Source organism: Rhinolophus sinicus, linkage group LG09 (genome assembly GCF_036562045.2).
Source record: "Rhinolophus sinicus isolate RSC01 linkage group LG09, ASM3656204v1, whole genome shotgun sequence".
Classification (NCBI taxonomy): Eukaryota; Metazoa; Chordata; class Mammalia; order Chiroptera; family Rhinolophidae; genus Rhinolophus; species Rhinolophus sinicus.
The window spans coordinates 53,318,446-53,341,901 of NC_133758.1; the positions used below are offsets into that span (position 1 = coordinate 53,318,446).

At 38.4% G+C, this 23,456-nt stretch overlaps 1 protein-coding gene across 3 annotated transcripts in view; it reads left to right on the forward strand.

Annotated features, from left to right (window-relative positions):
• Positions 1 to 4,376: 4,376 nt before the first annotated feature.
• Positions 4,377 to 23,456, forward strand: part of GNAL (G protein subunit alpha L) — a 202,107-nt gene continuing 183,027 nt past the window's right edge. The window contains exon 1 of one of the 3 annotated variants that reach the window (XM_019711347.2): positions 4,377 to 5,015. In XM_019711347.2, coding sequence (XP_019566906.2) covers positions 4,664 to 5,015 — 352 coding nt within the window. In that variant the 5' untranslated portion in view covers positions 4,377 to 4,663. The remainder of the gene's footprint in view (positions 5,016 to 23,456) is intronic. The other 2 variants (XM_019711346.2, XM_074340381.1) reach the window with 2 other exon arrangements.

Here is a 23,456-nt window from a genome sequence, read left to right on the forward strand (position 1 = left end):
CATCATTTGTAACATGTTCATGTATTTCATTTTTATTTAAAACTCATAATCATTCTATTCTTAGATCCATAATCATTCTTTGACATTAAAATTGCTTACTTACATGACATAATGATTTGTAAACTAAAAATCATTCTGGATTAAAGAGAAAACATTAAATTCAACTAACAGTGATATATAAATATTAAATATTTTATTTTAATTTATCCTATACATCTAATTTTTTAATAATTTGTACAAGTGTTTGAAAGAAACTGAAATATGAGCAAAATGGGTAGAGCATTTTTTCCTAGGATTCTTTTAATAGGATACTGAGAGTTTTTTTCAGTTTATTTTAGTGTACCAATTGAAAACATTGTCTTCAATTTCTTCTAAGTAAACTCTTAAATGTCAATGAGTTCTCATTTAGATACATTTTATTTTATGTACTTCATTTAAAAATCTGTCCTACATTTGTTTCTATTTTCAGCCAGCTTTAATATATAGGAAGGTCTGAGAATTAAGTTCACAAACTTATCCTAGACAAAGTGCTACATACCTCATTGCTGAATATCACTGTGGTCACCTTCGAAGTACTCCCCTTGGGAAGCTATGCAACGATGCCAGCGCCTAGTACACCCTTCAAAGCAATTTTGGAACTTTTTTTCTGGAATGGCCATCAGAGCTGTTGTCGTATTACCCTTGATGTCCTGAATGTCATAAAAATGTCTTCCTTTCAATATTTCCTTTATCTTTAGGTAAAGAAAGAAGTCTATGTAATGTTTTAGACGGAACACTTTATTGCTAAAAGTTAGATCAGGTAAGTAGGGAGGGTGTTCCAATACAGGTATTTGTTTACTGTCTAAATACTCCCTCACAGACAGTGGCATGTGAGCTGGTGCATTGTCTTGAATGCACCAGTCATGAATTGTTGGCAAAAAGTTCAGGTCGTTTTCATCTAACTTTTTCATGCAGCCTTTTCAGCACTTCCAAATAGAAAACTTGGTTAACTGTTTGTCCAGTTATGCTATCCCTCTGATATCATAAAAGGTTAGCAACATCATTGTAACAAGTTCGCGAACTTAATTGTCAGACCTAGTAAACAAAATGTCATCTATCTCATGTGATAGTGGTTGATATCTTTTACCAAATAAGTTATAACAGAAAAAGAATTGGTATGTATCCTTCAGGTCTCAGTTCAAATATCCTTTGCTTTGAAAGGTCTTGTCTGTATCATATACAAATACCCTCCCCTCCCAATTTAAATTGAACCTGACCTTATTACTTCTCAGAGAACGCTATTCTTTCTCTTAATGGGATTTGTATGATTTGCAATGTACTTTATATATATATATATATATATATATATATATATATATATATATATATATATATATATATTTGCATTTATATGGTTGAACATATTTCTACCTCACTAGTGTGTAAACTCCACAAGGACCAATGTCTTTTGTCTCACCCAGTACCAACCAGAATGCCTAGCACACTGTAGGTGCTTGATAAATCTTCTTTTTTTTAATTAAATTTATTGGGGTGACAATTGTTAGTAAAATTACATAGATTTCAGGTGCACAATTCTGTATTACATCATCTATAAATCCCATTGTGTGTTCATCACCCAGAGTCAGTTCTCCTTCCATCACCATATATTTGATCCCCCTTATCTTCATCTCTCACCCCCCACTCCCCACCCCCCCTTACCCTCTGGTAACCACTAAACTATTGTCTGTGTCTATGAGTTTCTGTTTCTCATTTGTTTGTCTTGTTCTTTTGTTGTTTTTGGTTTATATACCACATATCAGTGAAATTACATGGTTCTCTGCTTTTTCTGTCTGACTTATTTCGCTCAGCATTACACTCTCAAGATCCATCCATGTTGTCACAAATGTTCCTATATCATCTTTTCTTACCGCCGAATAGTATTCCATTGTGTATATGTACCACAACTTCTTTATCCATTCATCTATCGAAGAACATTTTGGTTGTTTCCATGTCTTGGCCACCATAAACAAAGCTGCAATGAACATTGGAGCACACGTGTCTTTATCTCTAAATGTTTTCAGATTTTTGGGGTAGATACCCAGGAGAGGGATTGCTGGGTCATATGGCAATTCTATTCGTAATTTTTTGAGGAACCTCCACACGGCCTTCCATAACGGCTTCACCAGTCTGCATTCCCACCAACAGTGTATGAGGGTTCCTTTTTCTCCACAGCCTCTCCAACACTTGTTACTATTTGTCTTGTTGATGATGGCCATTCTGACTAGGGTGAGGTGATATCTCATTGTGGTTTTGATTTGCATTTCTCTGATGATTAGTGATGTTGAGCATTTTTTTCATATGTCTATTTGCCATTTGTATGTCCTCTTTGGAGAAATGTCTCTTCAAGTCCTCTGCCCATTTTTCAATTGGGTTGTTTGTTTTTTTGTTGCTGAGTTGCATGAGTTCCTTGTATATTCTGGATATTAGGCCCTTATCGGAGGCACTGTTTGCAAAAATTTTCTCCCATTCAGTTGGTGGCCTCTTTATTTTGTCAATGGTTTCTTTTGCTGTGCAGAAGCTTTTAAGTTTCACATAGTCCCATTTGTTTATTTTAGCTTTTACTTCCATTGCCTTTGGAGTCAAATTCATAAAATGCTCTTTGAACCCAAGGTCCATAAGTTTAGTACCTATGTTTTCTTCTATGCAGTTTATTGTGTCAGGTCTTATGCTTAAGTCTTTGATCCATTTTGAATTAACTTTGGTATATGGTGACAAATAGCAGTCCAGTTTCATTCTTTTGCACGTGGCTATCCAATTCTCCCAGCACCATTTATTGAAGAGGCTGTCTTTGCTCCATTGTATGTTTTTAGCTTCTTTGTCAAAAATTATCTGTCCATATTTATGTGGTTTTATTTCTGGGTTCTCAATTCTATTCCATTGGTCTATGTGTCTGTTTTTCTGCCAATACCATGCTGTTTTGATTATTGTAGCCCTGTAGTACAAGCCAAAGTCAGGGAGTGTGATACCTCCAGCATTGTTCTTTTTTCTTAAGATTGCTTTGGCTATTCGGGGTCTTTTGTGGTTTGATAAATCTTAAATAAATGAATGGATAAATGGCGGATGGGTGCATGACAGAATAGTGAAAATGACAGCGATATTTAGTAACTTTTTCTGTTTTCTCAAGTTAGATTTTCTATAGTCCTCCTTTCTCCTACTACTCAAAGATCTAATAGTACAGCATAATTTTGGCAATAATTTAGGGATAATGTTCCGTCTAAAACATTACATGGTATATTCATTTGTTATTAACAGAGCTCTAAAATAAATGTGAATTATGGATCTCCAATTTCTTTATTTAAAATTTTAATCAAATGTAATGTTTATACCAAGTGCTGACTGGTATAGTGTAAACTGTGTGACATGCTATTTTTCATTAAATAGTTCAATCTCCTGTGTTAATGAAACTTAGATATTTTAAACTATCAGTTATAATAGTCCATGTCATTTTGCTCAAAATTAAGGAATACGTTATAGCAGAGTTCTTAAAAGCTATTGAAATTTTCATCCATTGTAAAAGCTCTGTAAGATAACGGACATGAAATGGGAGATACGCAAGAAAGTGGGGCTCTCTGGCAGGTTTGTGTCCTTACGAAGCCGGCAGACAGGGCACCGGTCTGAATTTGCCTCTGCCCCTCTCTGCACTATACATATTGGGGATTAAAAAATAAGCTACAGAGTGTAATTTCTCATTCTCGCTTTAGCAAATACAAATAGTACATGACAATTACATGTGCTCATTTTTTATTTTTTAGTAAGTGTGGTAATTGTTGAAAATGATGTCATGGATCTCCTGATAGGGAGATTTTGTCAAGATACAAGGTATAATAGTATTAAAGTAGGGAACAAAAGTGTACGCAAGTATGTGCTTGTGTGTTAGATGTGAGCTTGAAAAAGGAGCGGTCAGATGCAGACATCTCTGCAGGTAATATAGTCAGGAATGTAAGATCTTAAAGCTATCATCTGTATCCCTTCACCCGCCTTTCCGTTCTTATTTACCACTTTCCCAAGATCAAAACCACAGCGATTTTAAGTGCTGTAATGGCCCCTCCGATTGGTGACACCACCACCAGCGCCACTGCGGCACTGTCCACAGCTGAGCGCAGAGCGCCGGCAGCGGTATTTACGGTATCGAAGACCCGCACGCGCGGCGTCTTGGGGGTCGGCCCAGGCGGCGATATTTACGGTAACTAGACGTGGATCTGGTGGCGGTATTTATAGTAATGTGGACTAGCCAAGACTGAGGTATTTACGGTCACGGGAGACGACCGTTGCGGCCGTATTTACGGTAAAGAGAGCCGTTTGGGTGGCGGTATATACGGTAACGGGGGGGCTGGCCAGGGAGACTGTATTTACGGTAAAGAGGGCCGGGCTCGTGGAGGTCCGTCAGCTGGGCCGGCTCTCCGCCTGATCAGGTGATCTCCGGCCCAGGCAGCCACCACCCCCTGCGCCCAGCGGAAAATGCAAAATGGCCCTCCAGGGCAGTGAGGGGCCGTGGCCCTGGGTTCGGGCTGGCCGCAACCCCACCCTGGGTCCAGGTGCAGTCCACTCCCGCCTCGGAGCTGGGGCCCTGGCGTGAGCCCGGCGCCAGTCGTCCCCGCGTTCCTCGCGCCCGCGCCGCGCCCACATGGGTCTGTGTTACAGTCTGCGACCGCTGCTCTTTGGAGATCCGCAGGATACCCCCTGCGTGGGCTCGGAACCGCCCGCGGGGGGCGCGTGGCCGGGCCTGGCCCTGACCTCGGCCCCGGCGGCGGGGGGAGATGCGGCGCGGATCCCGCTCCCAACGGGCGCCGGCGGGAGCCTGGCGTGCGCGCGGCCCAAAGCCTCCCCGAAGAAAGAGGGGCGGCGACGCCCGGACCAGCTGCGCGCTGAAGAGCGCGAGGCCGAGCGGGAGGCGAGGAAAGTCAGCAGGGGCATCGACCGCATGCTCCGGGAGCAGAAGCGAGACCTGCAGCAGACGCACCGGCTCCTGCTGCTGGGTAGGTGCAGTCGGCGCACGGAGCGCACGAGCTCAGGGCGGGGAAACCCGCGCAGCTCCTGCGGGCTCTCTGGACGTCTACGTCCTGGAGGGGAGGGCCGCTGTCATCCCCGCACGGGGTAGGCGGGATCCAGGGCGGTTTGTCTGTCTTAAATTCTGCGCGGAATGATTTTTATCCTGACAATATTTACTTCTGTGATCTGGAACATAACCCACTACCCGGTGATTTTATTATTTTCCACACCCTGCGGTTTTTGACCGCTCGCTCACTTGTTACTAATTAATGAGTTTCTCTGGGAATTTCCTCCCCTCAATTGATTTATTTCCACAGTATGTAATCCACAAGGATGGCTAACTCGAGCATCTCATTTCCTGCAACAGTAATAGTCATGCTGCACTTTAAGAACACAAATGAAAGGAGATTTATACGGCCTTTTAGCTTGACCACAAAGCTTTTATTCCAATTACAGAATAATAACAGTTGTCGGTAGGTGTGGCTTGTTACCTTTGGAGAAATAACTTCAACAGCTGAAGATATGGCACTTCTGTTTCATTGAATAAGTTAAACCCCGGTGTTCTCAGAATGTTTGCTCCTCTTTCAGAAGCAGAATAGCGAGGCAGGCTCCCCAGTGCTGTTCGCTGTGCTAACTGCATGCAAGAAAGTGGGTACAAAATCACCAGCGTTTTAAAGTAATAAACTGCATGATTTGCCAGTATTTTCTTAGAGCTTCAGCTGTAGCAAGCATAATAGTCCCTCTACGAGTTAACCGGAAAACATTTTCCATGCACTCTACTGTAGAATCAAAGAAAAAAATCATGAAATCCTGGTGCTACTGGTTGCCTTTTAAATTTTACGGCGGAAAGAAAAAAAATTTTTTTGAGATGTAGGCGTTTGACCCAAATTTTGTGATAGATAAGAACGAATAATTGTTCAGTTCTGTACGTCTATTCCATGACGTAGGATCCCTGCTTATAAATGAATGTGACTTTTAGTTAAGATCTAGAGAACAATTAAGTCTTCGGTTTGAAAGTGCTCACCCACTGCAAGAATAAATAATTAAAACAAGACAAACCTAGATTCTGTAACCTGGTGAAATATCTGAGTTCTAAGATAAAAGGACAGTTTTGGGGGAGAGAAATAGAAGAAAACAATAAATAAACAAGCAGTTTGCCTAAGGGGACAGCAGACCACATCAGAAGCAGAATTCACATCTATGGTGCTAATTTATAGAATCATACAGAGCAATGTTTCCAGAGGTCTGAAAATAGAGAATTGTAATCCTAGAGTTTCATATCTCATTAAACCATTGTGTGTGAGGGTAAAATAGATTTTCAGATATAGAAGTAACCAGAGTATCCCACCCACATATTTTTCTGAAAAGAAATACATTAGAAATTATTCCAGCCAAATCTTTTAAAAATGTATCAGATTAAAATAACTCAAAAAAGAGAGGATTGTGGTCTAAATAGATAAGAGAATAAAATAAGGTCTAGAGTTGCGGTGATACAATGTTGTTTCAATGTGATTGTGCAGTTGAGCAGAAGTTTTGTTTTAAAAAAAATAAAAGGGTATTGGGGAGACCACTTCATGGACGGTGTAGGTGCCTGACCAGGCGGTGTGCTCCTGAAGCTGAAGCTGAATAGTGATGGGTGTCGACTGTGGTTCTATATATGGTCATGGGATGTGGCGTGCAGCATGGGGAATGGGGTCAGTGGAACTGTGGCAGCTATGTTTGATGTCGGAGGGGTGGTAGATTGGGGGATTGGGATTGTCACTTTGTGAGGGGTGTAAATGTCTATTACATTGTTTTGAATACCTGAAACTAATAAAAATAAAAGGATGTGTGAAGCAGAAGATGCTTGCGATACATAAAAATTAATAAACTTAAAATTCCATGAAAGAGAACTGGGAGATTGGATCTAAAGAATGGACTTGTGAACTCCAAAGAGCCGACTTCTTGTAACACATGTTGAAAGACTCTCCTTCTTAAAGACCTTATCTCATAGCCTAATACGGCTTGTATATCAACATCATATCTGAAATGACAATGAATCAAGTGACTGCACACTTTGGAGGGAAAGTATCTTCCACCCAATGATGTCAACAGTAAAACACTGTTGTATCAGATGGACATTGTTTATCAGCTTTAATGTAGATTTGAATTAAACACAGAGCGTTTCTTGGTTTTGTTAGGATTTAGAATGAATTTAAGTGGAAGTCATTGAATCAGAAGCCTAATTTACAGACCCTTAATATCCTCAAATGCTTGCTTCCGCTGCCGTTGTGTTTAATAGCCTTTTATCTCACTCACTGACCCCATTCATTTAATTCTGAAAATGTGCATTGCAGGACAGGGAACTCATAGGTTCAGGAAGGACACTCTTGCTTCAGGGCCCTTCTTTACTCCATGCCCATTAGTCTTAGGCTAGTCCCATCTTCCAAGATGATATCTCCTCCAGGAGACCTGCCCAGCATCCTCCAGTGGAAATAAATGTTTAATTCCCTTGTGTCGGTGTTGATTTATATTTGCACCTCTCATATAGCACATTGTTACAGTCAGCATGGCTTCATTGGTGCCTTCATGTGCTCTGACTCCTCATGAGTCCATCCCGATGAGCTGAACTTTGTTTCCTGCACAGAACTAAGACCTGTATAACCCACACAGCGCTAAGAGCAGAAGAGTCTGGGAGCCACCATGACAATGACGGATTCGTGGCAGGAGTGATATGGTCCCATTTTAACTTTCAGATGGAGCACTCTTTCAGGCATGGTAAAATGTAGGGGTTGCAGGAGTGGGATGGAGATAAGATGAAAAATCCAGTTAGAAGACAACAGGTCCAGAATGGCTCATAGATTTGGAACTAGAGCAGTATAGTAGAAATGGTGAAGGAATGTCCTTGGAGAAGTGGTCAGATGAGTGCATGTGGAGGGTTGATCGTGGGGAGGAATACGCAGGTAACTCACATCCAGAGCATGAGCTGTGTATTTGTCAGCTAAAGCTGCCATAACAAAATGACTGAGTGGCTTAAACAACAGACACTTATTTTCTCACAGTTCTTGAGACTTTAAGATTGAGGTCTAGCAGTATTGGTTTCTGGTGAGGCATCTCTCCTGGACACAACTGAGTCCAAAAGTCGTGTAAGAGTGTATGCCTTGTCTAAAAGAGGCAGTGCATCCTAGCTTCATCCCATTGTTGCCTTGTGAGAATGCAAACCCAATGTTGCCAGGTCTTCTGAATTTCCAAAATAAAATAGAAATACCCATTTTCATTTGAAACCTACTTATTTTTTAGCTTTGGCTCAAATTAATAAAACACAATCTATGTGACTGATGCAGTTCACAGGCTGCATCTTACCTCTGATCTATGTTAAGCCACACACATTTTCTGCAGGCTGTGCACTGAGCTCCAGGGACAGCAGCCCTGGGTCAATGCCAGTTAAAAGCACAATTGACAATGCTGGGTGTGAGATCAAGATATTTATCCAAACACATATTGCAAGCAAAGCCACATTCACCATTCTTCAGGTGAATTTTTCTGCCACTGAACTCATGGAATTACAGTAGATGCCACTGATTTTTCCATATCTTTTGTTGACTGACATAAATTCCCTGTTCAAAACTTTCCAATTAGGGAAGAGTCATCATGTACCACCTAACTATTCATTTGATATTATCCTTTTTCCAGATAATTATTCAAATTTAAAATGGGTACGGTTCATGCTTTTTGATTTATTAGTTTATTTCCTGTTGTATTTTTTGTGTGTTTGATATTTCTCTGATAGGAATACCTGTTTCAAGAAGGAAGCAATCTCTTTGGGACAGTTATTACTCCTCTTTTGTATTTGGCTATTACTATAAAACAGAATGCTGGCATGATTTCCTCTGAACATGTTTTTTTAATTTTTTTAAATGTCTTTTTCTTCATATTTTCCTTTTTTAAAATTAATTTTATTGGGCTGACAATGGTTGGTAAAATTACATAGGTTTCAAGTGTACAATTATATAATATATCTATATATCACATTGTGTGCTCACCACCAGAGTCAGTTCTCCTTCCATCACCATATATTTGACCCTCTTTACCCTCTTCTACAATCCCCTCTCCCCCCTTACCCTCTGGTAACCACTAAACTATTGTCTGTGTCTATGAGTTTTTGTTTCTTTATTTGTTTGTCTTATTCCTTTTTTGCCTTCAGTTTTATGTCCCATATATGAGTGAAATCATATGATTTTCGACTTTTTCTGTCTGACTTATTTCGCTTAGCATAATAATCTCAAGGTCCATCCATGTTGTCGCAAATGGCAGTATTTCATCTTTTCCTATGGCAGAATAGTATTCTATTGTATATATATACCACATCTTCTTCACCACTCATCTATCGAAGGACACTTTGGTTGTTTCCATGTCTTGGCCATCGTAAATAAAGCTGCAGTGAACATCAGAGTACATATACCTTTATAGATAAATGTTGTCAGATATTTTTGGGTATATACACAAGAGAGGGATTGCTGGGTCATATGGTAATTCTAGTCTTAATTTTTTGAGGAACCTCCACACTGCCTTCCATAGCAGCTGCACCAGTCTGCATTCCCACCAGCAGTATATGAGGGTTCTTTTTTCTCCACAACCTCTCCAACACTTGTTATTATTTGTCTTGTTGATGATAGCCATTCTAGCTGGTGTGAGGTGGTATCTCATTGTTGTTTTCATATGCATTTCCCTAATAGCTATTGAAGTTGATCATTTTTTCATATATCTGTTGGCCATTTGTATGTCATCTTGGTGGAAGTGTCTGTTCATATCCTCTGCCTATTTTTAAATTGGATTGTTTGTCTTTTTTTGATGAGTTGGATGAGTTCACTATATATTTTGGACATTATCCCTTACTGGAAGCGTTGCTTGCAAACATCTCCCTTTAAGTTGGTTCCCTACATTTTGTTGATGGTTTCTTTTGCTGTGCAGAAGCTTTTTAGTTTGATATAGTCCCTTTAATTTATTTTAGCTTATACTTCCCTGGCCTTTAAGGTCAAATTCACAAATTCCTCTTTGAAGCTGATGTTCATAAGTTTAGTAGCTATGCTGTCTTCTATGCAGTTTGTTGTTTCAGGTCTTATGCTTAGGTCTTTGATCCATTCTGAGTTAATTTTGGTGTATGGTGATAGACAGCAATCTAGTATCATTCTTTTGCACATGGCTTTCCAATTTTCCCAGCTCCATTTATTGAAGAGGTTTTCTTTTCTCCACTGTGTGTTTTTGGCTCCTTTGTCAAAAGTTATCTGTCCATATTTATGTGGGTTTATTTCTGGGTTCTCAGTGCTATTCCATTGGTCTGTGTGTCTGTTTTTCTGCCAATACCATGCTGTTTTGATTATTGTTACTCTGTAGAACAAGCTGAAGTCAGGGAATGTGATACCTCCAGCATTGTTCTTTTTCTTAGGATTGCTTTGCTACTCCAGATCTTTTGTGATTTCCATACAAATTTGATGATTTTTTTGTTCTGTTTCATTAAAAACTGCCATTGGGATTTTGATGTGGATTGCATTATATCTGTATATTGCTTTGGGTAATACAGCTATTTTAACTATGTTGATTCTTCCAGTCAATGAACATGGAATGTTTTTCTATTTCTTTGTGTCTTCCTCAATTTCTTTTTGAAATGTCTTATAGTTTTCAGTGTACAGGTCCTTCACATCCTTTGTTCAGTTTATTCCTAGGTATTTTATTCTTTTTGTTGCAATTGCAAAAGGAATTCTTTTTCATTACTTTTTCTGAAATTTCATTGTTAGTGTATAGGAATACAATGGATTTTGTACATTGATTTTGTAGCTGGCAACTTTATTATATTCATTTATTGTTTCTGATAGCTTTTTGGTGGAGTCTTTAGGGTTTTCTACGTAAAGAATCATGTCACCTTCAAAAAGTGACAATTTAACTTCTTCATTCTCAATTCATATCCCTTTTATTTATTTCTCTTGCCTGATTGCTCTGGCTAGGACTTCCAATACTATGTTGAAAAGCAGTGGTGAAAGGAGACAACTCTGTCTTGTTCTGAACATAGGCAATGGGCTTCAGTTTTTCACCGTTAGTTATGATATTGGCTTAGGGTTTGTCATATATGGCCATTATTATGTTAAGGTATTTTCCTTCTTATTTTTTAAAGTTAACTGGGGTGACAATTGTTAGTAAAGTTACATGAATTTCAATTCAGGTGTACAATTCTGTATTACATCTTCTATAAATCACACTGTGTGTTCACCCCGCAGAGTCAGTTCTTCTTATGTCACCATATATTTGATCCCTTTTACCTTCGTCTACCACCCACATCCCCTCTTACCCTCTGGTAACCACTAAACTATTATCTGTGTCTATGAGTTTTCGTTTCTCATTTGTTTGTCTTGTTCTTTTGTTGTTTTTGATTCATATACCACATATCAGTGAAATTATATGGTTCTCTGCTTTTCCTGTCTGACTTACTTCGCCTAGCATTGTAATCTCAAGATACATCAATGTTGTCACAAATGGTCCTATATCATCTTTTCTTACCGCCGAATAGTATTCCATTGTGTGTATATATCACAACTTCTTTATCCATTCATCTATCGAAGAACATTTTGGTTGTTTCCATGTCTTGGCCACCGTAAATAAAGCTGCAATGAACATTGGAGCACACGTGTCTTTATGGATAAATGTTTTCAGATTTTTTGGGTAGATACCCAGGAGAGGGATTGCTGGGTCATATGGTAATTCTATTCGTAATTTTTTGAGGAACCTCCACACTGCCTTCCATAACGGCTGCACCAGTCTGCATTCCCACCAACAGTGTATGAGGGTTCCTTTTTCTCCACAGCCTCTCCAACACTTGTTACTATTTGTCTTGTTGATGATAGCCATTCTGACTGGGGTGAGGTGATATCTCATTGTGGTTTTGATTTGCATTTCTCTGATGATTAGTGATGTTGAGCATTTTTTCATATGTCTATTTACCATTTGTATGTCCTCTTTGGAGAAATGTCTCTTCAGGTCCTCTGCCCATTTTTCAATTGGGTTGTTTGTTTTTTTCTTCTTCAGTTGTGTGAGTTCCTTGTATATTTTGGATATTAGCCCCTTATCGGGGCACTGTTTGTAAAAATCTTCTCCCATTCAGTTGGTGGCCTCTTTATTTTGTCGATGGTTTCCTTTGCTGTGGAGAAGCTTTTAAGTTTGATATAGTCCCATTCATTTATTTCAGCTTTTACTTCCCTTGCTTTAGAGTCAAATTCATAAAATGCTCTTTGAACCCAAGGTCCATAAGTTTAGTACCTATGTTTTCTTCTATGCTGTTTATTGTTTCCAGTCTTATGTTTAGGTCTTTGATCCATTTTGAGCTAATTTTGGTACATGGTGACCAATAGCAGTCTAGTTTCATTCTTTTGCACATGGCTTTCCAATTCTCCCAGCACCATTTATTGAAGAGGCTGTCTTTTCTCCATGTTCTTTGCTTCTTTGTCAGAAATGATCTGTCCATATTTATGTGGTTATTTCTGGGTTCTCAATTCTATTCCATTTGTCTATGTGTCTGGTTTTGCGAGTACCATGTTGTTTTGATTATTGCTGCCCTGTAGTACCACCTAAAGTCAGGGAGTGTGATACCTCCAGCATTCTTCTTTTTTCTTAAGATTGCTTTGGCTATTCGAGGTCTTTTGTGGTTCCAAACAAAACTGATAATTTTTTGTTCTATTTCTTTTAAAAATGCCATTAGGATTTTGATGGGGATCGCATTAAATCTGCATATTGCTTTGGATAATTTGTCCCTTTTAACTATGTTGATTCTTCCAATCCATGAGTACAGAATGTTACTCCATTTCTTTGTGTCTTCTTCAATTTCTTTAAAAAATGTCTTATAGTTTTCAGCATATAGGTCTTTCACATCCTTGGTTAAGTTTATTCCTAGGTACTTTATTCTTTTTTGCTGTAATTGCAAAAGGAATTGTGTTTTTTTATTTCTTTTTCTGAGATTTCATTGTTAGTATATAGGAATGCAATGGACTTTTGTACGTTGATTTTGTAGCCGGCAACTTTACTATATTCATTGATTGTTTCTAATAGCTTTTTAGTGGAGTCTTTAAGGTTTTCTATATATAGCATCATGTCATCTGCAAAGAGTGATAATTTAAATTCTTCATTCCCAATTTGGATGTCTTTTATTTCTTTCTCTTGCCTGATTGTTCTGGCGAGGCCTTCCAACACTATGTTGAAAAGCAGAGATGATAGGCAACAGCCCTGTTGTGTACCTGAAAGTGTAGAGCTAAGGGCTTCAGTTTTTCACCGTTAATTATGAGATTAGCTGAGGGTTTGTCTATATGGCCTTTATTATGTTAAGGTATTTTCCTTCTATACCTATTTTATTAAGTATTTTAATCACAAATAGATGTTGTATCTTGTGAAATGCTTTTCCTGCATGAATTGATACAATCATATGATTTTTGTCCTTCATTTTCTTTATGTAATGTATCACATTGATGGATTTGCATATGTTGAACCATCTTTGTGCCCCTGGGATGAACGCCACTTGGTTGTGATAATCTTTTTAATGCATTGTTGCATTCGATTTGCTACAATTATGTTTAGGATTTTTGCATCTGTATTCATCAGAGCTATTGGTCTGTAGTTTTCTTTTTTGTGTTGTCCTTACCAGGTTTTGGTATCAGGGTAATGATGGCCTCATAAAATGAGTTAGGGAGTATTGTCTCTTCCTCAATTTTTTGGAACAGTTTGAGCAGGATAGGTATTAGATCCTCTTTGAAGGTTTGATAAAATGAACTAGTGAAGCTATCTGGTTCCAGGGGACTTTTGCTTTTGGGAAGGTTTTGGATGACTGATTCAATTTCCTTACTGGTGATCGGTCCATTTAGATTTTCCAATTCTTCATGATTCAGCCTAGGGAGTTTATACGTTTCTAAGAACTTGTCTGTTTCTTCCAGGTTATTGAATTTGGTGACATATAGTCCTTCATAGTATTCTTGGATGATCCTTTGTATTTCTGTGGAATACGTGTTAAGTTCCCCTCTTTCATTTATGATTTTGTTTGTTAGTGTCATCTGTCTTTTCATCTTAGTGAGGCTAGCCAAGGGTTTGTCAATTTTGTTAATCTTTTCAAAGAACCAGTTCTTTGTCACGTTAATTTTTTCTATTGTCTTTTTGTTCTCTATTTCATTTAGTTCTGCTCTGATTTTTATTATTTCCTTTCTTCTGCTGACCTTGAGTTTCATTTGTTCTTCTTTATTATTTGGGATTTTTCTTGTTTCTCGAGATAGGCCTGTAATGATATATATTACCCTCTTAAAACTGCTTTCGCCCCATCCCAAAAATTTTGGTAGCATGTATTTTCATTGTCATTTGTTTCTATGTATCTTTTATCTCTCCTCTTATTTCTTCTTTGACCTGGTTGTTCTTTAAAAGTATGTCATTTAATCTCCACATATTTGTGGTTTTTCTTGCTTTCTTTTTGCAGTTAGTGTCCAATTTCAAAGCCTTGTGATCAGAGAATATGCTTGGTATGATTTCGATCTTCTTAAATTTGCTGAGGCTAGTTTTATGTCCCAACATGGTCTATCCTTGAGAATGTTCCATGTACACTAGAAAACAATGTATAATCTGATGTTCTATGATGACGGTCTCTATAAATGTCAATTTATCCATTTTATCTAATGTGTCATTTACAGCTCCTATTTCTTTATTTTCTGTTTGGATGATCTATCCATAGCTGTCAATGATGTACTTAGTTCCCCTAGTATAATTGTGTTTTGGTCAATTTCTCCCTTTAGTTCTGTTATTAGTTGCTTGGTATATTTCGGTGGTCCCTAATTGGGGGCATAAATATTGATGATTGTTATGTCTTCTTGTTGTATAGTCCCCTTTACCATTATGAAATGTCCATCTTTGTCTCTTGTTACCTTTATTACCCTGAAGTCTATTTCATCTGATATCAGTATGGATACACCTGACTTTCTCTGGATACCATTTGCCTCGCATGCCAATTTCCACCTTTTCACTTTGAGTCTATGTTTGTCCTTGTAGCTGAGATGTGCCTCTTGGAGACAGCATGTGGTTGGGTTTAGTTTTTTTATCCAATCTGCTACTCTGTGCCTTTTTATTGGTGAGTTCAGTCCATTTACATTTAGAGTGATTATTGGTATGTGGGGATTTCCTATCATTCTATCTTTAGTTTTCTGGTAAGACTGTGTCTCCATTGTTTCTTTGCCTTTTTGTTGTTGTCTATTATTTCTGTGTGGTGGTATTCTATGATTTTTCCCTTTGTTTCCTCTTTTATTACGTTACATGTTTCAGTTCTGTTGTGTTTTTTGTTTTTTGTTTTTTTTGGAGTGGTTACCATTAAGTTTATGTAAAAGAAAGTTTGATATTTAGAGTATTCCATTTTCTTCAGCGTGCTTACTTTCACCATTCCCATATTCTGGTTCAGGACTTTACTCTCCCCCCTTTTATGTTTTGGTTGCCACAAATTGTCCCTGTTGATGTTGGTCAAATAGCCTCCTTTAGTATTTTTTGTAGTGCAGGTCATGCGTTAGAAAATTCCCTCAGCTTCTGTATCTCTGGAAAGGTCTTTATTCCTCCTTCATATCTAAAGGATATATTTGCTGGGTATATTAGTCTTGACTCATAATTTCTCTCTTTCAATAGTTTGAATATTTGGTTCCTCTCCCTCCTGGCTTGTAGAGTTTCTGCCGAAAAATCTGATGATATTCTAATGGCTTTCCTTTGTAGGTTACCATCTTCTTTTCCCTGGCTGCCTTGAGGATTTTTTCTTTGTTGTGTTTTGACAGCTTCAATACAACGTGCCTTGGAGAAGGCCTGTTGGGGTTAATTAGCTATTATATTTGCTTCTTGGATTTGAGGATCCAGTTCTTTCCACAAGTTTAGGGAGTTCTCATCAGCTATTTGTTTGAATATACTCTCTGTTCCCTTCTATCTTTCTTCTCCTGGTATGCCCATTATTCTTATATTGCTCTTTCCGATAGAGTCAGAAAGTTCTTGTAGAGTTCTTTCATTTCTTTTAAGTCTCAAGTCTCTTTCTTCTCCCATCTGTGTCATTTCCAGAATTGTATCTTCAATGTCACTGATTCTTTCCTCCATCTGGTCAATTCTACTACCTTAGCTGGCTATTTAATTCTTCATTTCTTTTATTGAGTTCTTAATCTCCAGAAATTCTATTTGGTTCTTTTTTAAAATTTCAATCTCTTTGGTAAAATGTTCATTTTGTTCTTTAATTGTGTTTCTGAGTTCATTAAACTGCCTGTCTGTGTTTTCTTGCATCTTGTTGAGTTATTTAAGAACTGCAATCTTGAATCCTCTGTTATGTAAGTTACATATTTCTATATCTTTAAGTTCATTTCTGGAGACCTTTCATTTTCTTTCTGAGCTGTCTTGTTGCCTTGGTTATTGATGGCCATTAATGATTTATTATTTCTCTTCCTAGACATCTACAGGAGTGGGTTCTGCAACAGGTTGATATCAACAGGTTGATAGAAACAGGTTGATACAAAGGGGTCTTTCTTTTGTTTTCCAGTAAGTGTTGGTAGAATGTTGTATTTTCTCTCCGAATGCAGCCATTTATTCTCTCTCACACTATAGTGTTATATTTTCTCTGCACTATTCAGTTTCTCACACAATGGGGGGATTCCCTGGAAGGCGGGCTTCTCCTCTGTGAACAGTTGGGCTTGGTCATACGTCACCACCTCCGTGGGGGGATGTGGAGAGCTTCTGAGGTTCCAAAGCTCTTCTTGCCCCAGATTCAGAGCCTGTGTGTTTCAGCAGCTCTGTTTAATCCTGCAGGGTTCCACCCAGATAGGTGGGGACAGGGGCAGGGTGAGTTGTGAGAGGTGGCCAGAGCAATGGTGGCGACCTCCACCACAACCAGTCCTGCTTCCATATCTCCCTCCCCTTTGCTGAAAGTAGTTGGTCTGTGAGTCCATGTCTCTGGACCACAGTTCTCAGAACTGCAAATATTCTGCCCTTTTGATCTGGCACTGCTACTCTTCTGCTTCTAGCACTGGGCCAGTGGGGGCAGGGCAAGCTCTGGAAGGGTAGGAAGGGGGCGGTTAGGCTCAGTCCCTAAGGTTTCATTCTCTTCTCGGCAGTGAGGGCTTAAACCACTATTTTAAGCCTTCTTCCCTCAGTCTTTGCTCCGAGGTGTCTGCCCTGAGCACTGGGTTCAGCCGTGTTATATGCTCTCCCTCAGGCCATAAACGGATTCCCAGTAGTCAGAGTTCTTCCCTCTCCCACAGCTGCGGTAGTTCCCGGATGCAGGGAGCTTAAAGCACCGAGCTAGGTCTTTGTGCTGCACCTGCTCAGCCCCATCTCCACACTTCTCCCTTCCCTCCTCTCCTGCTCATGTAATTTGCCCACCTTTAGGTGATTTCAGTAGTGTGCTTCTTAGTTTTGCCTGTCTGCAGCTCAGGGAGTACTTTGTGGAGTTATAGTTGTTCAATTTGTTGTAAATTCCAGGGAAGATTTCCAGAGGCTCACCTCACGCTGCCATTTGTATTATGTCACTCGGACTTTTTTTTTTTTTTTTTGGTGTTTTCCTTCTATAACCATTTTATTAAGTGTTTTAATCATAAATGGATGTTGTATCTTGTCAAATGCTTTTCTGCATCTATTGATATAATCATATGATTTTTATCTTTTATTTTGTTTATGTGATGTATCACATTGATCAATTTGCATATGTTGAACCATCCTTGTAACCCTAAAATTAACTCCACTTGATCGTGATTTATGAGCTTTCTAATGCATTGTTTTATTCAATTTGCTGGAATTTTGTTTAGAATTTTTGCATCTGTACTCATCAGAAATATTGTTCTGTAATTTTCGTTTTTTGTGTTATACTTACCAGGTTTGGTATCAGGGTAACATTCATCTCATAAAATGAGTTAGGAAGTATTGCCTCTTCTTCGATATTTTCGAAGAATTTGAGGAGCACAGGTATTAGATCCTCTTTGAATGTTTGGTAGAATTCACTAGTGAAGCCATCTGGTCCCAGACTTTTGCTTTTGGGAAAGTTTTGGATGACTGATTCAATTTCCTTACTGTTGATTGGTCAATTTAGATTTCCCAGTTCTTCATGATTCAACCTAGGAAGGCTATCTGTTTCTTAGAACTTGTCCATTTCTTCTATGTTATTGAATTTGGTGGTATATAGTCCATCATAGTATTCCTGTATGATCCTTTGTATTTCTGTGGCATCCGTGGTAACTTCTCATTTTTTTCTGATTTTCTTTATTTGTGTCTTTTCTCTTCTTATCTTAGTGAATCTAGCCAAGGGTTTGTCAATTATTAATCGTTTCAAAGAACCAGCTCTTTGTTGCATTAATTTTTTCTATTGTCTTTTTGTTCTCTATTTCATTTAGTTCTGCTCTGATTTTTATTATTTCCTTCATTCTGCTGACTTTTGGTTTCATTTGTTCTTTTTCTTGTTCTTTAAGGTGTAACATGAGAGGTTGTTTATCTGGGATTTTTCTTCTTTCTTGAGATAGGCCTGTAATGATATAAATTTCCCTCTTAAAACTGCTTTTGCTGCATCCCAAAAATTTTGGTAGGATGTCTTCTCATTCTCATTTGTTTCTATGTACCTTTTGATCTCTCCTCTTGTTTCTTCTTTGATCCAGTCATTCTTTAAAAGCATGTTGTTTAATCTCCACATATTTGTGGTCTTTACTGCTTTCTTTTTGAAGTTGATATCCAATTTCAAAGCCTTGTGTCAGCGAATATGCTTGGTATGATTTCTGTCTTCTTAAATTTCCTGAGGCTAGTTTTATGTCACAACATATGGTCTGTCTTTGGAATATTCCATGTACACTGGAAAAGAATGTATACTCTGGTGTTCTATGATGAAATGCTCTAAAATTGTCAATTATATCCATTTGGTCTAATGTGTCATTTAGGACTGATGTTTCCTTACTTATTTTCTGTTTGGATGATTTATCAATAGCTGTCAGTGATGTACTTACTATAATTGTGTTTTGGTCAATTTCTCCACTTAGTCTGTTAGTAGATTCTTTGCATATTTTGGTGCTCCCTGATTGGGAACATATGTATGTATTGTCTTCTTGTTGTATTGTCCTGTTTATCATTATGAAATGTCCATCTTTGTCTCTTGTTACCTTTTTTATCCTGAAGTCTGTTTCATCTGATATCAGTATGGCTACACACGATTTTCTCTGAATACCATTTGCTGGGAGTATAAATTTCCATTCTTTCACTTTGAGTCTATATTTGTCCTTGTAGCTGAGATGTATCTCTTGGAGGCATCATATGGTTGGTTTTAGTTTTTTAATCCAATCTGCTACTCTGTGCCTTTTTATTGGTGAATTCAGTCCATTTACATTTAGGGTGATTATTGATATATGAAGATTTCCTATATCCATTTTGTCTTTTGTTTTCTGGTATTTAGGTGTCTCCGTTGTTTCTTTGCTTTTTTGTTGCTGTCTATTATTTTAGTGTGGTGATTTTCCCCTAAGTTTCTTCTTTTTTATGGTATATATCTCACTCTGGATTTTTTTTTTTTTTTTGAGTGGTTACCATTAAGCTTATTTAAAAGAAAGTTTTATGTATACAGTAGTCCTTTTTCTTCAGCATGTTTCTTATCTCCATTCCCCTTTGCAGATTCAGAGCTTTACTCTCTCCCCTTTTATGTTTCCCCACTTATGTTGTGAGTGATTTCTGAGTTACAGTAGCACATTGTCTTTTTCTTCTATTATTCCTTTCTGTTTTAAATGTTTCTATATTCTTTACCTTTTATGTTGTGTTCAAGTGTATAATGCCCCTATTTTGTGTAGGGGTTGCCATTTCCTGCTTCTGTCTGTCTGTTCATAATGTTACTCATGGTTTTGTATTCTTTTTGTTTTTTGTGTCAGGTCGAATAGCCTGCTTCAGTATTTCCTATAATGCAGGCCGTGTGTTAGAAAATTCCCTCAGCTTCTGTGTGTCTGGAAAGTCTTTATTCCTCCTTCATATCTAAAGGACATCTTTGCTGGATATATTATTCTTGGCTCATAATTTCTCTCTTTCAATAGCTTGAATATTTGATTCCAACCCCTCCTGGCTTTTAGAGTTTCTGCTGAAAAGTCTGATGCTGGTCTTATGGGCTTTCACTTATAGTTTACTGCTTTCTTTTCCCCAGGCTGCTGTGAGAATTATTTCTTTGTCATTAATTTTTGACAGCTTCAATCCAATGTGTCTTGGAGAAGACTTGTTGGGAATGAGGCAATTACCGTGTTTCCCAGAAAATAAGGCCTTGGCAGACCATCAGCTCTAATGCATCTTTTGGAGCAAAAATTAATGTGAGACCTGGTCTTACTTTACTTTAACATAAGACCGGGTCAATATAATATATAATATGATATAATATAATATAATGTAATATCCAGTCTTATTTTACTATAAGACTGGGTATAATTAATATAATATAATATAATATAATATAATATAATATAATATAATACCCAGACTTATTTTACTATAATATAAGACCGGGTATAATATAATATAATATAATATAATATAATATAATATAATATAATATAATATAATATAATACTGGGTCTTCTATTAACTTTTGCTCCAAAAGATGCATTAGAGCTGATTGTCCAACGAGGTCTTATTTTCAGGGAAACACAGTGGGTGTTCTGTTTGCATCTTGGATTCGAGGATCCAGTTCTTTCCACAAGTTTGGGAAGTTCTTGTTGACTGTTGTTTAAATATGCTCTCTTTTTCCCTTCCTTCTCTTCTCCTTCCAGTATGCCCATTATTCTTATGTTGCTCTTTCTAATTAAGTCAGAAAGTTCTTTCATTTCTTTTAACTCTCAAGTCTCTCTCTTCTTCCATTCCAGATTTATATCTGTGCACTAATTATTTCTTCCATCTGATCAGCTCTATTACCTAATCTGGCTATTTCATTCTTTATTTCTTTTAGTGAGTTCTTCCTCTCCAGAATTTCTATTTGGTTCTTTTTAAAATTTTAGTCTCTTTGGTAAAATATTCATTTTGTTCTTTGATTGTGTTTCTGAGTTCATTAAACTGCTTATCTGTGTTTTCTTGCATCTCATTGAGTTTTGTTTCAGAACAGTAGTCTCAAATTCTCTGTCATTTAAGTCACATATTTCCATGTCTTTAAGCCGATTTTCTGGAGAGTTTTCAATGTTTTTCTGAGCTGCCTTGTTACCTTGGTTATTCATGGCAATTAATGAATTATTATTTCTCTTCCTGGGAATTTACAGGAGTGGATTCTGCAGCACGTTGATATGAAGAGATCTTTCTTTGTTCTCCAGTAGGTGTTGCTGGAATGTTTTATTTTCTCTCCTGCTGTGGCATTTTATTTTCTCTTGTGCTGGTCTGGCTTCTCACATGATAAAATGTGGGATTCTCCTCTGTGAGCAGGTCGCCTGGGTCTCAGGGCACTGCCTCCATGGGAAGATGTGCAGGGTGCTAGAGTTCTGAGCTTCTGAAATCCCAATGCTACCCCTGCATCCTGATGCAGAGCCTGTTTGTGTCAGCAGCTCTGGTTGCCCCCGCAGGGATCCTTCCAGAAAGGGGGGGGGGAGGTAGGGTGGGCTGTGAGAAGTGCTGGTACATTTGTTGCTCCAAGCAATGGCGACTACCAGCCCACAGATATCTCGCCCCGACAGCTCTTCCCTATCACTGAAATTAGTCGTGTGCTCTGCATCTGCAGCTTTGGGAATGTTGCTCCAGTTCTCAGGACTGTAGACATTCTGTCCTTTAATCTGACACTGCTACCATTTTTTCTGGAGCCCACTTCTAATGCTGGGAGGGTTGGGTGTGGCAAGTTCTGGGGCGGTGGAGGGGGTTGGGGGAAATCAGCCAGGCTCCCTGTCTTTGTTTTCTGTTTTCTGCCTGGCAGTGAGGGCCTAAACCACAGTTCTCACTTGAAGTATCTGCCCTGAACGTTGGGTTCAGCCATATTATATGCTGATCACTCAGGCAGGACTGTGGGCCATAGGGAGTGCACCTGCAGCCTGAGTTCTTCCCTCTCCCGAGACTTCCGTGAGCTCTGGACTGTGTCCTGCGGCCCATGGCTCATGTCTCTGTACTTCCCCTTCCCTCTTTCCCTGCTCGCCCGATTTGCCCACCTTCAGGTGATTCAATGTGTGGATCTCTCAGACACACTTGTGTGTTCCTTAAGTTATTCTTTGTTGAATTATAGCTGTTCAATTTGTTGTAATTTCTAGGGGAGATTTCAAGAAGCACTCCTTATGCCACCATTTCTGTGCTGTAATCCCCAAATGTCTTTTTTCCTTAATGGGAATAAATTCAGTGACCAAGACAGCAGTTTTTGAGATGTTCAGTAGATTTGAGCTGTGTGGACATATGGGATACATACTCATAAATTTGCTGTCTTCGTTTGACCACAGCTTGCTGTAGCACCTTTAATAGCTTGCTGTGGCTATTAAAGTCAATAGAAATGCCAGATACTGTGGTTGTGCCTTAGGTTTTCTAAAGTCACAGAAGCATAACATTTCCTCCCAGTGTTGGAAGATGATGCAGTGGGGTTGTTGTGTTTTAGTAAAAACTTCTATAGCATTCTATTGTATATACTGTTACTACAATTTTATAGACTTGAAGCTGCCATTATTTATATGAAAGCAAATTTCATCCCAGGAATTCAGGTTGTTCTTTAACCTGTCAAAACACTGAAGGTTCATAGCCCTCTTCAAAGTTGTTCTTTAACTTGCATCTTAGTCACCTCGGATGGCAATAACAAAACACTACAGAATGCATGGCTTAGACAACAGACATTTATTTTCTCACAGTTCCAGAGGCTGGAAAGTCTAAGATCAAAGTCCAGCAAGGTTTGGTGTCTTCGAAAACTCCCTTCTTGGCCTGCAATGGCCACCTTCTCATGTGTCTGCACATAACATAACAGAAGAGCTCTGGTTTCTCTTATTATTAGGACACCAATCCTTATGATTGGCCGGGCTAATCATAATTTGAGAGCCAATATTAATGAGGCCACATCCTTATGGCCTCACTTAAACTTAATTACCTCCTAAAGACCCTATCTCCAAATACAGTCACATTGGGGATCAGGGCTTCAATGTATGTAATTTCAGGGGACACAATTCAGTGCATAGCAACTTGCAAACCCATTCATGTTTATACACATAATTAGTACTGGCTCTGAAAATGGTCTCAACCTGGATGTCAACTATTGGTAGTTAAGTGTGTCACTGGAAAATATGATCATTTTATGAATAATCTCAAAACTTGGGGATATATTTATAGCCCAGTAAAAGATACAGAGGAACATGGTGGTTAAGAACATGGCATTGGAGAGGAGTTCCGGTCAAGATGGCAGGGTAGGTAAATGCTGTGCTTACCTTCTCTCATGACTACATCAAAATTACAACTAAACTACAAAACAACCA